This window comes from Dermacentor variabilis, chromosome 2, assembly GCF_050947875.1.
Source record: "Dermacentor variabilis isolate Ectoservices chromosome 2, ASM5094787v1, whole genome shotgun sequence".
Lineage (NCBI taxonomy): Eukaryota > Metazoa > Arthropoda > Arachnida > Ixodida > Ixodidae > Dermacentor > Dermacentor variabilis.
The window spans coordinates 27919683-27936080 of NC_134569.1; the positions used below are offsets into that span (position 1 = coordinate 27919683).

Consider the following 16398-nt stretch of genomic DNA (forward strand, 5'->3'; position numbering starts at 1 on the left):
ATAAGTGGAAAAATACACCATGCTTTCATGAACATAATGTTCATGAACACTATGTTCTGGTAGCAGTGGCCTGGGAAAAGCATGACTGCATTAATTAGCAAGACATTCGTGGTTTTGGTAGCAATTGCAAAACTGGCAAACACCTTTACATATAACGCATCCCCCACATATAATGAACCTATTTAACCTAACCTAACATAACCATGCTGATGTTGATGTAAAAAAGAAACGTCTTGGAAACCCCCCTGATAAAATGAAAAGTAAAAGATAAATAAAAAAGTGGGTCACAATTGCATGCGCAAAGTGTATGAACTGTTCTGTCACCTCCTTTTCATTCAAGAGTTAGTAGTGACGCTTGTGTTTCTGTTATTAATGCTCTCATGCATGTCTCCTTCACTCTGCTCAAAACAATGTACAGCAGAGCATGCCAACTTATGTGGTTCCTGGCAATTCTTTGGCATTCCAGAGCTTCCCATTAAAAGCTTTGTGATGCTGCCATGTGGAGGCATTGGTGTGGACTCGGACACTACCTGGAATGAGCTACACTCGGCCAGTGCAGCGCGTATGGCTGCTGGCTGTGTGGTGGACCTTGCTCTCAAGGTGGCCATGGGTGAAGCCAAGGTGAGCCTACACTTTCTTTCACGTGAATGCTGGTGTATTCAGCATTATACTTGCATATGCAGGCTGCACACTTGCCTGTGCGAAAGCTGTGCCTTCTTATAGTCAGTCAATAAAATTTACTGAATTGTAAGTGCATGGATACATTCTATTTTCTTCCTGCATTTGATTGATAACTTCACCTATAACTTTCATATTCATAAATCCTTGGCACATGTGGCCACCTTTTTGAAAAGATGCAGTGAAATTTTTGGCTAAAAGGTAGGAGGACCTAACAAAGAAAATTTGGGGGGATTTTCCTGCTGACTGGGGTTTTTTGTATTGCTTTTCCAAATACAGCTATAAATTGCATACACCAACTTTTGCATGATTCTTATAAAGTATGGAGATAACAAGCAAAAACTCCCATACATTCCCTACTGGTTACAGTAGGGAATTGGCCTCGAGCTCCACCACTGGAAAAGCTGGCGCCACCGTCGGCGTGACATGATAGGAGGGATCACGTGGACATAGCGGCCGCGTCGGCTGCTTCGGGAGCGCCGAAGCAAGCTGAAAACGTGTTTGAATTCCCTCGTACGCTGCGGTCCTCATTTAGTGGCAAAATTTTCCCGCTTCGAGTGTCTCCTTTACAACGCTTGAAAGCGCTACAATAGGTAGTGGCTGCCTTTGAAGGCGCGCAACATGGTAGGCTACTGCTCGGTGCCGCAGTGCCGGACGTACGCAACTGAGCCCAGTGTCACTCTTATTCATACGTAGGCACAGGACAAGAAGCTGCGTGAAGCTTGGCTCGCGAAACATAAAACCGGCAGACAGTCATCGGCTACAACTCGAGTCTGCAGCAAGCACAGACGCGAGGAAGATTTCTGCTACGGCGCCGGGACTGCGATGTTCGGAAAACGCGCACTGAGACGCTCGTCCGAGTCCGCTGCCCGACTAATGTCATGATGGTTTGGTCTATGAACTTGTCGATGCTATAGATACTGGCAAGTTCACTGGAGTGGAAAGGGAGCGGTCAGAAGCACATTTAAAAAAAGAAAGCATGGCATATGGTCATGTTTGTGTTATGAATTAACGCCCTGGATTACAAAAAAAGAAGCAGCGGGAAATCGCACGCTGAGAACACCGATAAACATACAGTGTGACGCAACTCGAGAAATAATATTGAAACTTCCAAGAATTTAGAAAAAAAAAAGATTGAATTGTCGCGACGGCACATCGAAGTCTCTACAGTGAAAGTAGGTGAAGTAGGCGTCAAAGTCTCTAGAATGAAATTTTTTTTTAACAGCTCTGATAGCGCCCACGCAACAATGGTTGCTTGTATACTGTCAAATGCTCATATTCTGCGGCCTAAAGCTCGTGGCACGGTGCGAGAACGCGCGCGCGGAGAAAGCGAAATAGTGCGCGGACAAGCATGCAGACGCGCAGTCGGTCGCTGCGAATCTGCGTGATCGCTGCACTGAGGCTTCTTTCTATTACGCTCCATTTAATTATACAAACACTATAAGAACGTATTTCACATAGTTTGCTCTCAGCGTTTACCTACCTTTCACGCAAGAAGCCGGTTCGGGAGACTCCATTGCGGCGACCGCGTGCAGTGGCGTTCACTGTACGTATTCGGTAAAGAGATAGCGTCTGTAAACGATTGTGTGCTTTCAGTTTGCCAGATTATTATTTAGACAGTAAACAACTTCTCTTGTTTCGAAAGTACTTACAGAAATGTCCGAGAGAGCTCGCGCGTGGTGTTTTCAGTGAGCGCTGACAGCAAAACCTATTAGGAGCGCGCCGCGTGATCCCTCATACTACGCCAGCGAGGCGCTTCCGATAGATGGCGACTCCGTAACTCCTCGCCGCCAATATACCTCTGTCTTTCATGTTTCTTTTCATTTCTCGGGCAGATATTCATTTGTGTGGACATATGTCATACCTTCCCGAGGAGTAATTAATGAAACTCAATGAGGAATCCTAAACCCTCAATTCCGTATTCAAATAGTGAAAGTTATTATGCAGTTAATTAAAGATGCAGTTTAGTGGACTCCTGAGATATTATTCTATTGTTTTGTATTTTCCGCTGTTGATCTTTGTGCACCAGAAATTGCAAAAATAATTTGTTGCTTTGTTTCTTTCTTTTCCTTTTTAATATGCTCAGAATGGTTTTGCTGTGGTTCGCCCTCCTGGTCACCATGCAGAGTTCAAACAAGCAATGTAAGTCCAGCAAGAGCTTGGTCTACAACTCTCAACAGTTTTGCAACTGATTCTTTTGCTTAAATTCACATGAAACAGTCGAAGTTGTATTGACCGCAGACATTTGAAATGGCCAATAGACAGTTGTCACTTGAATGGGCTTTTGCCCCGTGCTGTCTTCGATAGGTGCCATACTCTCATCAATTCAGCAATTAGTCACTGTCCAAAGGTATTCAAAAACGTTCTGGAGTGTAAATACAAATTAATAATGCAAGCTGTTTGATTGTGTGACTTTGGTCATGCACACCCTGCACTTTGGAATTTTTGGCTGTATGTCCTTAAACCACACAGCACAGAACTACTGTGAGCTTTTGCCACCCATAGTGAAATACCAACTTCAATCCATCGAGTTGAATTTATCAGCTGGAATCTATCAGTCAAGGAGCAATATTAAAAAGTGCCGCGCTTAAAGTCGCCCACGAATCCCTTAACACAGTCACTGTGGAAGCTCTTTCTTGAGGTCATGATTTCTGTGTGCCCCAATGAGGTGAGTCATTCATGGTTCATGGTGTTTATGTGGAGCCAAACGTTTTTATTTCCATTGCCACCAGTTGCAACCGAAATTTTTCGCCAGGGTTGATCATTTGCAGAGATATAGCTTCTGCACTACAACAAAAACCTGTGCACTTGTTTTGTACAGCAGGAATATGCAACATAACACATTGATGATGTACATTTTGTTGGGTATTAGTATGGTCTAGCAATGGGATTTCAGACAGGCATGCTACAAGATTCTTACCAAGTTGGCAGTTTCTTTTTACTTTTTACTCCTGGACACCCATCTTTCCTAATCCACCCCATGCAAAAACCTAGTGATTCCATTTCCTGTAACAAGCCAAGCAAAATGCTCAAAAAAGAATGATTAGCCTGCTTTAATTGGAGCTGGTCTTACAATGTGTGTTTCTGTCTTCCAGGGGATTTTGTTTCTTTAATTCCGTGGCAATTGCTGCTAAGCAGCTTCGGCAAAAGCTCAAGATGGAGAAGATTCTCGTGGTTGACTGGGTATGCTCTCTAACATTTATTTTATTTTTCAATCGTGTCACTTTGTTTCCTCAATATTCATTGTAATTTTATTCACTTCAGGTGCTGTGCACACAATTGTGCATGCCAATATACTTCATCAAAATCAAAAGCAGTGCAGAAAATAATATTTAACAAGTGTCACATACATTCTGAAGTAGTTCTGATTGGACCTCTGCTGCAAGTTTGAATAATATATGTAAACTGCTTCAGTAGAACTGGTTGGTAGTTAGACAGCTGGGTATTATTTCTTAGTGTCAGTTTTTCGTCCTGCAGTGAGTTGACATCTTTCATTTTTTTCCACAATGTTTTGCATCAGGCATATTTTTCAAGTAGCTGGATAGGTGCTTTCCATGTATTCTATACATCAAAAAGTTTGTTTTTATATTTGACGTTCCCATAGAGAGTTATCCCATGAAGTCGACCCACATTCTGTAAACTTGACAAAAGTCACTGAAGAATTGAAAATTATTGATTCTTTCTGAGGTTGTATGCTTTTCAGGATTCTGAAGGGACAACAAATGTAATGAAACTAAATTGTCAATGGGTAGAATTAATCAGTGCCTGAAGCGGTTAGAAAGCCTATCCTGCAAGAGCGTTGTAGCAGTGCTTTTACGACACACCAAAAAAGTGTTACTGAGCGCGGAGGCTATGGGAACTTCTTATTTTCGGTACCAACAGAGACACAGATACTCGAACACTAACGAGTTTTGTAAGGTTTGGTTTGCATCATAGATGAACAAAGTCGTTCACTGCAGAGAATGTTGGCAGTTATGGCAGAAGTACCCCTTGCCCAAGTTTTGAAACTGAGTAGCAGGCCTTCTTTCTCTCGTATTGTGCTAGCTTGTCTTATCGTGGAGTTGATGAGCACACTTCTTTTCCTTTTTATTGGCATGTTTTTGTTCCACCAACCATTGCTTCATTTCAGGATGTCCACCACGGGAATGGCCTGCAGCAAATCTTTTACGATGACCCACATGTGTTGTACATCTCCCTTCATCGACATGACGATGGCAACTTTTTTCCTGGCACTGGTGATCCCCAGGAGGTAAGGCTGTGAGCCATGCCAACTGCTCACAACAGCTAAGCTATGGTATTAGAGAAAGCAAACTTACCTAGCCATAACTCCTATTCTCATAAGTTTGAAGTTTAGTAAGCAGAGAAAAGAATGTCAACAAGCTCAAAAATCCATGACAAATAATATGATTGTCACAGATCTGCTTGTTACCCTGAGAGAAAGGCAACCTCAAAACTCCTTACAATACATAGACCAGTGTACCACGGAAAGTGACAATGAAAGGACATAACTCAAATAAAACATACACTTGCCAACAAAAGTAAATAATGTCAATTGATGTTACGAGGCCCATACGCGTCCCTTGTTCACAATGTAGATGAAAAGCTGTGGCAGTGGCTTATGTACAGAGTAGATGGCAATACAATATACATGTATTGCAACACAGATTGCATTACAGAAAATTTGCTGTACAGTATACAGTTGAAACTCGATTTTACGAAGTGATGACAGCTCTCGAATTATTTAATTAAATTGGGAGGTTTGTAAGATTGAGAAAGGAATTTTTGGTCCTTTGATCTAAAATTGTAACGTAGCGAGACGCAAAAGCTACCACGGCATTGTATTTACCGCTAATCCAGACATCTGTCACATAAACGATGAAATAACGAAAGCAACCATCGCTGCCCCTTCCGAGGCAGCGTTGAGTCCACTGTTCCATGTATGGCTGCGACATGCAGCCTCACCAAAATAAAGCTAAGGCCATGACTAGGGCACCCAGATGTTTTAACTTAATAGCGTTAGAGCGCATGCTTGAAGAAAAACCCATCTGTGTAAGAAGTAGAAAGAAATTACCGCTTTTTTACTCATTTATTTCAGGAAAAGCTTCGTTAAATTGAGTGCGGCCTAGTTAATTTCGTTAATTCAGGTTGTTGACAACATTGAAGCCTATGGGTGCCTGCTGGGGAATGGAAATTGCTTCATTAGATCGGGAATTTCGTAAAATTAGGTTTTGTTAGATCGAGTTTCAACTGTAGCTTGTACTTTGTGAATGGTAAGACTAGCAAAGACAATTTGGTTGCATTCCATCAGTCGCTCACATAGTTAGTGTTAGTTGCAAGTGAATTGCATCATGATTTAGCAGTACATCAGGTAGCTGATCTTGACCTAATGTTTCAGAGTATGTTGTCATGAGCCCACTGTAGTGGCTGAGTGGTTGTGGTGCCTTCCTGTTGAGGTCACAGGTTTTAATCCCAACCACATTGACTTCATTCTAATGGAGAAGGAATACAAGAACGCTTATGTGCTGAGCTTTGGGTGCACATTAAGGAAGCCCGGGTGGCGAAAATTAATCCTGAACACCCTCTTTATGGAGTCTCTCATAATCATGTGTTGCCTTGGAATGTTAAAGTCAATCAATCCCTGTATCAGATATCTAATCGCTTTCCTTTCCTAGGTTGGCATTGACGATGGCACAGGCTTCAATATCAACATTGCCTGGTCCGGTGCATTAAACCCCCCGATGGGCGATGCCGAGTACATCGCAGCTTTTCGGTGAGTGCAACTCGACTGCATGCTAGTTCTATTTTTGAAAGGTTTTCACTAGAGGTCTCAGTGTATCTGTGTTGTTCATATGAATGGTGGTCCTTGGTTTTATTGCTGTATGTTTCCATTTTTGGTGTGCATATTTAGCTTGCATGCACAGGTTATCTATCAAACTGTTAAGGCAGAAAGGTGTGGCAGCACCTCTCTTTGTGCGGCTTATTTTTTATTTTATTTTTTCTCATATATTATTTTAGTTTGTAAATTAGTGAATTGAACAACTCTTCCAGGTACCCTAAAATATCATTCATTCATTTATTTATTGACACTTGGTAGTATAATTAAATTGATCTCTTTGACATACAGGGTCCTGAATATTTGGCTGCAAGTGTTCAACAAGAGATTTTGCGCTCACCGCTGCACTGTTCTTGCTCAAATTTTGAAGAACGATTGCATTTTGGCGTCGACTTCATTTAGTATATCACTTGCCAAAATTAGTCACCTGTTTTTTAAGACAGAAATGAGAAACTGTTTTTGTCTATGGGAAAAATGGCGTCTGGAGAACCGGCCCTGGCATTGACTTGTATCACCACCTGCCGTCATCTGCAGAAAGCAGTGTTTCAGGGAGGGCTGCTGCGTGTTGCCCGGTCCTGGAACAGGCGACTGTCCTCCCTGAAATGCTGCTTTCTGCAGATGACGGCAGGTGGCGACACAACTGTATGCTTGCGCCGTCGCGGCAGCAGCTCACAACCCCCCAAGCGGAGGCAAATTTGCACTTTTTCTTAGAAACCAGGCAATTAACTGTGCCAAATGTTATACTAAACGAAGTCGATGCCAGAATTCAATAATTCTGCAAAATTTGAGCAAGAACAGTGCAGCAGTGAGTGCAAAATCTTTTTTTTGAACACGTACAGCCAAATAATCAGGACCCTGTGTGTATGAGAGGCAGCAGTCTTAAGACTGATAATTATATTTTGTTGGGATTACGTATTACTCCTTTTTTTCTTGTGATAAGGCCTCTTCTATTTATTTGTCATTTATTTAATACATACTGCAGACTCAAGGTCCAAGAAGGGTAAGCATAAAGGTACAAAAATGCAAAAACACAACAATAAGAAGTATTTACTAACATGTCAGAAAACAACAAAGTGGCGTGTTATAATGTGCAGTCTAAGCAGTTCCAATCATTATTGGTGCATGGGAAAAAAAGAGTATTTGATTGAGTCACTTCTCACAAGATACGGAGCATGTGTTTGCTCGCGGTGGTGCTGAGCATGCCTGGTAACAAGCGGTGTTACATATGGTCAAGGTTCACAGTGCCTTCTCAGTAGTCCACTGTGGCAGTGTAACATTCCCTGGAAATTTGCTCTGTATTGTGCTACAATGTGAACAACTTTCTCTGTGCATTGGTACCATTTCTGTGCTTCCCCATGCTACTCTATGAGTAGCCCCACAGTGAGATAATACGAAAGAAAGTTCGCATCGCTTGAATCGTCTCCCATAAACTGTGACCAACACCTGAGAAAATGGCACCCTCTAAGTGGCCAGTACCACACACCACAAGTTTTCTATCACTTGGCAGCAATTGACAAAATGCACAAGTTAGCCAAGTCTGAGGCAAAAGGAATTGTATGTCAGTGTGTGTCCTTGCTAAAGGAAACTGTCTGGATTGTTGTGTGCATATTTGGTTCCTCCTTTATCTTTAGGACCATTGTGATGCCCATAGCTCGAGACTTTGACCCGGAGATTGTCCTGGTCGCAGCGGGATTTGATGCAGCTGCTGGCCACCCACCTCCACTTGGTGGATACCAGATATCACCAGCCTGTAAGATGACACTTTGTTTCCCTCATTATCTCGTGCATGGCTGCGCTAGTGCATCTACTGTATACCGTGCTCTTAACGCTTATCTTCGGAAATGGCAGTATGCAAGAGCCGTATAACAAGGTGGGACATTTAGTGGGCACAGTGCGGTATGCTGAATAAAATGTGTCATCTTGCTGCAAAACTTATTTGGAATACACCTTCCAGTCTAACCTTTCCAAAACCAGTGACATATGGCAAGTCATGCAATGCTGTCATTGAATGCTCTTGCAAAGAGCAGTGCTACATGGTACTACAGCAGCTACACTGAGCAACAAGCACAAAAACTCTTTAATGGTGGATTGCAGCTCGAATTACATTTGACATGACCTTTGTAGTGTAGTCAGAATGCCTTTAATATGACTATTTATATACGGTGCAAGTCATATGTCTTATTCCTGCAAGCATTGCAAACAACAAAAAGGACCATAGAAAGATGGAGATTTGAGATGGGGTCAACTGTGGTCAAACAAGGAAAGCCTCAGCTTGAAACCAGTGTGTTGACTTGGGGACTTCGCTTTGTCATTCCCCTCTTTGTAGATTCTGCAAATGTCGTGATTGATAATTTACCAGCACCAAAAAACCGACAGTATTCAATAATATGCACACAGTACAAATCCCGATGAGCCTTTGGCATTTGTCCTGTTCACACCTTCCTCTGTCCTGTCCTATTTTATTTCATTAAATTACGGATTACTTTTCTTTTAACCAACTTTAATAATGATTATTCTTTATTGTTACAGTTCATTTATAAGATAAACCACTGGTAAGGACTATAAAATAAACATTGGCAGCAATTTGATGTTTACAGTTATTATACATTAGCATAAAATGCAAATCACAATAAATACAGAGTTTCGGTAAGTGGAGCAAAATACATCAGTGCACAAAATTTATCAAAGCAAAGAGGAATAAATGTACAGAGAGAAATCAAAGGGAAAGCAAACACTTAGCACACATGAATAAGTTGTGGTGGTAACTGTGGTTAGCAGGGCATAAATGGCATGTTTAAACTGTACTTCTACTGATTTTGTGGACAGATATGCTGGTTCAATATATATTGGATCAAGTTTAAGAATTTAGGTATTTAATGGCCTAGCTTCTGAAAGCTGCTGTTAGTACGGGCTCTATGAGTTTGATAGTTAATAAGCTAACCAAGCATTCTTGTTCTCAGTTGTTATATATACTCCTGTGGCTTTTAAAGCACATCTCCTCTTTTGAATAGTTGAGAAATAATAGATTTTATGTATTCAGGGTCGAGTAAAATGAGTGTAACAGCGATAACAGCAAATTCTTCACACAATCATGCACAAAACGCTGCCAAGGACTGAACTGCTACATTGTGTGTCATCAACCACATCAATATCTGTAAGTGCGAAACGAGGTCTGATGCTACCTAACATTAGATATTCTCCACCGAATAACTATACAAAAATGTAACGCTCTGATTATAGCAACCGCTTATGCTGCTAATGTTTACCACTACTTTCCACACTTGCATTGCTCTGTGCATTAATTGATATAGTGCATGCAAAATAATGCTATTGTTTTTTTTTTTCACTTCATCACTGAAAAGTGGGTTGGTTTTATTACTTTATATAATACCTGGTCATAGAACTAGTTTAGAGTAACAACAGTGGAAGCTCAAAGTCATGAATTCAGTGATCTGAATGGTTGTTTTGCAGGTTTTGCCTATATGACGAAGCAGCTGATGACATTAGCCAAGGGCAAACTCGTGCTTGCTCTAGAGGGAGGGTGAGTAAGGTTTTTATTTTATTCTTGCTGTATCATATTTGAAGCTTCTTTCTTTTGTGCTAAATATTAATGATAGCATGTGATGTTGCACTTCTTGCTGTCTGCGAAAAGATAATACAGTTAAACCTCGATATAACGAACTTGAATATAACAAAATTCTTGATACAATGAAGTATTTAACTTTTCATAACCTCTTGTCCATAGAACACCATGTATTTAGAACCTCAATATAACGAAGTGTGTTTGTATGCCATTTCAGTATAATGAAATTTCACTGCCGCCATAAAGAAATGCCGAGACAATAAATGGGAGCTTCTGTGGACTGAGATGGTCAAATTATTCAGTTACAAGCGGCTGCTTGCAAAAGCACCTCTCAAATCGCTCGCTGCGCGACAAGACTGACCGCCGAAATGGAGCTGCATCATGTTCCATATAAAGTCCAAGTGTGATAAGATCCTGCCATGCCACGTGCACTGTGTGCCCTAGGTGTGAGTTAAAGGGACACTAGAGGGGCAAATATTAAGTCAAGCTAAAGTGATGGATCAGTGCTTAAGAATGTCTGAGGCGCCAATATTATCGCCAACAAAGCCTTAATAATTGCGAAATTGAGGTAGGTGCAGGACGTGATTAGAGACTCCCACAGGTCATTCAAGTACTTGCCCGATGACAAAAGCACTCCTCAGTTAAACTCTGTGACTAGTACTCGACCACTCGTTACAAGAAACATCATTGTATTCTATTATAAGACAAAATAAAATGCTATTTGCCCAGTTCTATTTCATTTTTAGAAAAAAGAACTCATTGAAATTACCCATGACAATGACACAGTTGGTCGAAATGTTTCGTTTTCGCTCGGCTCCGCACCGCCCACGCTTTCAAGTTTCAGTTTCAGTAGTTTCGTTATCGCGTAGTGCTGCGCTCGTTTTGCTGGCTCGTGAGACTCGTACAAACTGCAAGTAGCAGAGAATTCAACTTCCACGTGATGTTGCGGGATGCCCAAGTGTCTACACCACTTGACCAAAGAGCAGCGGCAGCCACAAATCTACCGCTCTGTCTTGGCTCGGTACCGTCATCTGTCGGGCGCCGTTTTACTCACCAACGGCAGCAAACGGTGGTGATGGCGTATGCAGCGTCACCATCCCCCTGGCTGGGTGGTGAGAGCTTTGAACTATGAAAAAGGTATTCAGACCCTTCAGATGCAATTTTCTCATGAACCTAAGTCTTAGCACGAAACAAGCATTGCGAGGTTTCTGGAACGGTATTTAAACGGTCCACGTCGACTTAGTATTTGCCATTAGTGTCCCTTTAAAGTTTGCGAGGGTCAAAGAAGAAAGATGTTGCCGTCCTGAGTGCCACCTTCCCACACAAGCAAAGGGAAAGAGGGGGGAGGGGAACGAACTCACAGTAACAACATCAAGCGTGCGCGAGGGGGTGGAGTTGGGCATTGGTGCGCTTCTCGGCCGTGGCTGCGCATGGCTGTAAGTGCGGCTGAGCGCATGCACAGCCGTGCACCTTACTTTAGAGGTAATCCGCTGCGTGTGCAAAGAGTGGGCATGCCGAGACAGCGTGGCACCATGTATGCTGTCTTACTGCACGTTTAGTATTGGAGGTTGTGTAATCTCGAGTGTTGGTAACCCGTTGGAGCGAGAAGCATACGAAGCATTCACTCGTCACTGCTGGCACTTTTCATGATAGCATCGTCCCAATGCAGGCGATGCTGTCAGCCGCAGGGGCGGAGTGCACGTGAAAGCATGGCTGGCTTCGCTTAATTTGTACCGCCGAGAAGATATTGTCGATGCATGTGACATGAAACCGTATCGTTCGTAGTCGACTCCCAAGTTTATCAAAAGGAAATGTTTTCTTATTCAAATTTTCTTTCTTCAATTGCCCGATAATTCGGAAAATTCTATGGCCTCTTTCCGTGTAAAAAAAAATCGATCGGTGAGTGTACTTCTTTGCACAAAAAGTGGAATTCCAATAGAATGAAATTTCAATATAACAAAGCAAATTGCTGATTTTACCGACTTCGTTATATCGAGGTTTAACTGTATATAAATGCCACAAACAGCTATAGCACTGCACCAGACAGGCTCATGTTGTCTTTGTTTTAGTCTCAGGCCAGCTGGAGAAAACTATGCTCAGTTTAGGCCGTATTGACACGGCAGCTTTATTTCAGTACTATATTATAGTTTTTGTACAATTGTGCATTGATGAAACATTCTAAGACACTGGAGATACATAGATCGTCAGCTTGCTGCTACATGATTATTTCCAGTTTGTAGCTATTTTCTATCATTCCTAAGTATTCCTGTAGAATACACCTCCTGCTTATTGTGAGGTAGTAGGGTCAGCTTCTCAGTCATAACCCTTGCACTGGCTCTTATTGTGAGCTCTGTGTACAGCTGAGTTTTCGTTCGTATGCATAGGTCAGCATACTTGCTCATGAGCACAGTGACTCATACTCGCTTCACAGTGATATCGTAGATGTAGGATAGAGCGGGAGTGAGTGACAAAAGGTGTGGTTGGACATTAGTATGAACGGGAATGAGTGCTGGTGAGTGTGAGTAGACATGAATGTGAGTGAGCATGAGTTAGTGTCCACTTACTGTGCTGACCTGTGGTCGTATTTACCCTGATGATGTATTGCAAAACTGATGTAAGTGAGATAGTTTGAGGAATTCTGCAAAGTAGTGCTTGTTGCACAGTTAGAAATCACTCAATTTTTATTGCAAACAATTATCGCTTGTCAGGGCCCTTTAGCGCTCTGCAGATCTGTGGAGCTTTCTCTTGAAGAACCTGCTAAGTAAGAACAGCAGTGTGTCATTCTGCAACATGTAGTGCCACTCATGAGCACATTTCTTCATTGTTTTCTTTCGTCTTTGCAGATATGACCTGCCGTCCATATGTGACTGTTCTCAGGAGTGTGTAGCAGCATTGCTCGGAGATGAGTGCTCACCCTTGCGCGAAGAAGAGATCACCCGGCAGCCTTGTGCAGCTGCGGTCCAGCTGCTGCAGAAAACTGCCGCCATTCAAGGTAAACATGAAAACCAACGCTGGGAATCTTTAAATGTGAGGGGGAAGGAGCTTCCTACACTCTTCCTGTGTGCTCACCCCTTAGTAATTGAAAAGGACAGGCCAATCTCATCAGACTCACAGCATGTGCACAAGGACTCACCCCCGTATTCAGAAATGGATCTTAATTTGAAGCCCATGCTTGACTTGATTTAAACGATGCCAGTCGTCAACGCACCAAAAGAAACGCAATGAGCGTCTTCGGCGCGTTCACACCAGGCGTCATTTATATCAACTCAAGCATGAGCTTCAAGTTAAGTTGCATTTCTGAATACAAAGGTCAGGCACGCCACGATTCCGCTAGTAGTCATTGCTTTGCCTCTATGCTTAGCTTTGAGGCAAACTTGAATGACTTGCTCAGGCTAAGTACATTTGATAATCTTGCCAGTGAATCATGTTTATAGTGTTCTGGTGCATATGGTAGGATAAACTTGTGAGCACTGATCACTAACAGCATTGAGAAGATAATTTTACTGTGATATTGTGCATGTTTACTGGTATTAATAGCAACACCAAATATCAGTGAACAGGTCCTGCCACGCCTGTTTACTGAAAATTTAGTGCATTGTAAATGGACACTAAAGGCAAGCATTAATTTAAGCTGAAGTGATAGATTAATGCTCCGGAAAGTCTAAGGCGTCAATATTATCGCGAGCAAAGCTTTAGTAATCGAGAAATTCAGGTAAATGTAGGACACAATTTGAGACTTACTTGGGACACTTAAGCATTAGCCTGATGACATAGGCACTCTTCCTTATAATTCTGTCTCTACACCATGCGACAACTTTCTGTAGTTGCGCAGCCGAGGCTGCGGCGCCAAAGGACACATTTTTTTACTGCGCATCTGCATGTACTCTGAGAATATAAGCAACTATAAGCTACATAGCGTTAAACAAACCGTACCAATTATTTTTATTTTTTGTTCAAGATTTATTTCATAACAAATAATAAGCTTGCTTAGGAAAACGATTTCCATTTCTTGCTGGTCCTAGTTTTCTGGCTTTATGGTGTCCATGTCAGGCATGTCTGGTTTTCCTGGTCCTGTAAACCCCCAGCAAGACATCAGCACTGCTTGGTTTAGTAACACAAGAACAGAAGCTCCGTACGTGCACGCTCATGCGCATAGCTTTGGCTGTGCTACCACAGAAAGTTGTTGTCAAATGTAATACTCAACCACTCATAATAAAAAGATCATTGCATGCATTATAAGATGGAAGGAAATGCTACTTGTCCAGTTCTATTAAATCTTTAGAAAAAAGAACTCATCGATGTTACCCTTGCCAATGACATGGGCAGTTGAAAGGTTTTATTTTTGCTCGACTCTGCGCCGTGTATGCTTTCACGTTTCAGTAGTTTCATTATCACATTGTGCTGCACTGGTTTTGCTGGCTCATTAAATGCACTCAGACTGCAAGTATCAGAATTCCATGTGCATGTGATGACATGGGATGCTCGAATGGTCCACACCACTTGACCAAAAGCAGCTGCAGTGTGAATCCAACTTAGTTTGGTTTCTCCATGGCTGTGCGTTTTTGCTTTAGATGGATGGATGCTGGATGGATGTTATGAGCATCCCCTCTGGAAAGGGGTGGTGGGTTGCGCCACCAAGCTCTTGTTAATATATTGCCTAATGTCCTACCTATGTTAAAAAAGAAAAAGAAAGGGAAAAAAATGCGATGAATTCCCATAACCAAACTTTCTGAACCCCTATTGTGAACTTTGTTTTCGCACACTTCGGTTGTTTGTTGTTTCCCTACTTTTCTTCTACCAATCATCCAATCGCCACTTACTAATTTCTACGCGTACATTCTTAGTTTCCCCCTGCTCTCGCTGAACCCAAGGGCTTCAAGGAGGCCAGAGATGCCTAAATCGACCGCTGGGCAAATATCTTCACATTCTAATAAAACATGCTCCATTGTTTCCCTAGCTTTACCGGAGCAAGCACATGCTTCTTCTTCCTTCTTATATCTTGCTTTATAAGTGCATGTTCTAAGGCATCCTGATCTCGCTTCGAAAAGTAACGAGCTTCCCTTTGAGTTATCGTAAATTGTTTCTTTCCTGATTTCGTTTTTTTCCTCTTAAGTAGTTACTCACAGCAGTTTTCTTTTCCATTGCCGCCACCCATAAGATTCTCTCAGCTTCTCTGACTTTCCGCTTGATGTTCTTTGTCGCTATGTTGCTCGCCATACAGGTCATATACTTGCTGGTAAGCTTTCTAGTTCTTTTCCTCCACTGTGAATCAATGTTTTTCCTGTACAAATCACCGGCGAGATTCTCAAATTTACTTATCCTGAGCAGGTCATTCAAGTTTGCCTCAAAGCTGAGCATAGTGGAAAAGCAACGACTACTAGAGGAATCGTGGCTTGTGTGAGTTGCACCAAAAGCTGCAGTGCCCTGTGTGAGGCGCCATTTTATTCGCCGACAACAGTAAAGAGCAATGATAACTTATGCAACACCACCACTACCTGCTCGAGGGCGGGCGATTTGAATTGCTCTAGAGACATCCGGACCCTTCAGCTGAAATTTTCTTGGCACAAATAAAGCAGTCTTTTCTTGGCCCGAATAAAGTGCTGTGAGGTTTCTGGAATGGAATTGTAACAATTTACCAATTCAGGCTGGTGCTTGCCAACAAATGTGCAGCCTTAGAACAGAGAGATGAAGATTACATAGATGTAATGAATGAAACCGTGACTAGGCTGGCTCCAGAAGCAGCAATTGAAGTGGGAGGTTAGGCACCAAGGAAACTAGTAGGTAAGCTCTCCCAAGTAACGAAGGACCCAATAAAGAAACGACAAAGTTTCTGGAATAGAATGGTAACAGTTTACATTGACTTAATATTTTCTTTTAGTGTCCCTTTAGTTAAGAAAAAGAAAAGCATCAGGGGGTCAAATGCACATATTTCAGAATTCACTTCTGTATGCCTCACAATTCATTCTAACTTTGGAATATTAAACGTGGTTTGCATGTAACAGTTCTGTTGAAATGTTGCACTTTGCGTGCATTTTGTCCATGCAAATACTAATGTCCCGCTTAGCCAAGCCTTTCACATACTACATTGTCACGTCTGTGCAGCACCACACTGGCCGTGCGTCAAGAAGTGGGCACCGACCATGGGTTCCTCTCTGCTTGAGGCTCAGCAGAAGGAGAAGGAAGAGGTTGAGACAGTCACTGCCTTGGCCTCCCTCTCCATGGCTGCTGCACAGATGCAGTGAGTGATGATCTCTGTCTGTTCTGCCGCAATGCCATCTCACGTAGTAGTGTCAGAGCTTCCCAA

At 42.3% G+C, this 16398-nt stretch overlaps 1 protein-coding gene across 5 annotated transcripts in view; it reads left to right on the forward strand.

Annotated features, from left to right (window-relative positions):
- The window catches only part of HDAC4 (histone deacetylase 4), a 308518-nt gene that overhangs the window by 282159 nt on the left and 9961 nt on the right, over positions 1–16398 (forward strand). For all 5 annotated transcript variants that reach the window (XM_075679990.1, XM_075679992.1, XM_075679989.1 and 2 more), the window contains 9 exons: positions 467–621; positions 2765–2820; positions 3774–3861; positions 4808–4927; positions 6351–6448; positions 8143–8261; positions 9983–10052; positions 12938–13086; positions 16197–16332. In XM_075679990.1, coding sequence (XP_075536105.1) covers positions 467–621; positions 2765–2820; positions 3774–3861; positions 4808–4927; positions 6351–6448; positions 8143–8261; positions 9983–10052; positions 12938–13086; positions 16197–16332 — 991 coding nt within the window. The remainder of the gene's footprint in view (positions 1–466; positions 622–2764; positions 2821–3773; positions 3862–4807; positions 4928–6350; positions 6449–8142; positions 8262–9982; positions 10053–12937; positions 13087–16196; positions 16333–16398) is intronic.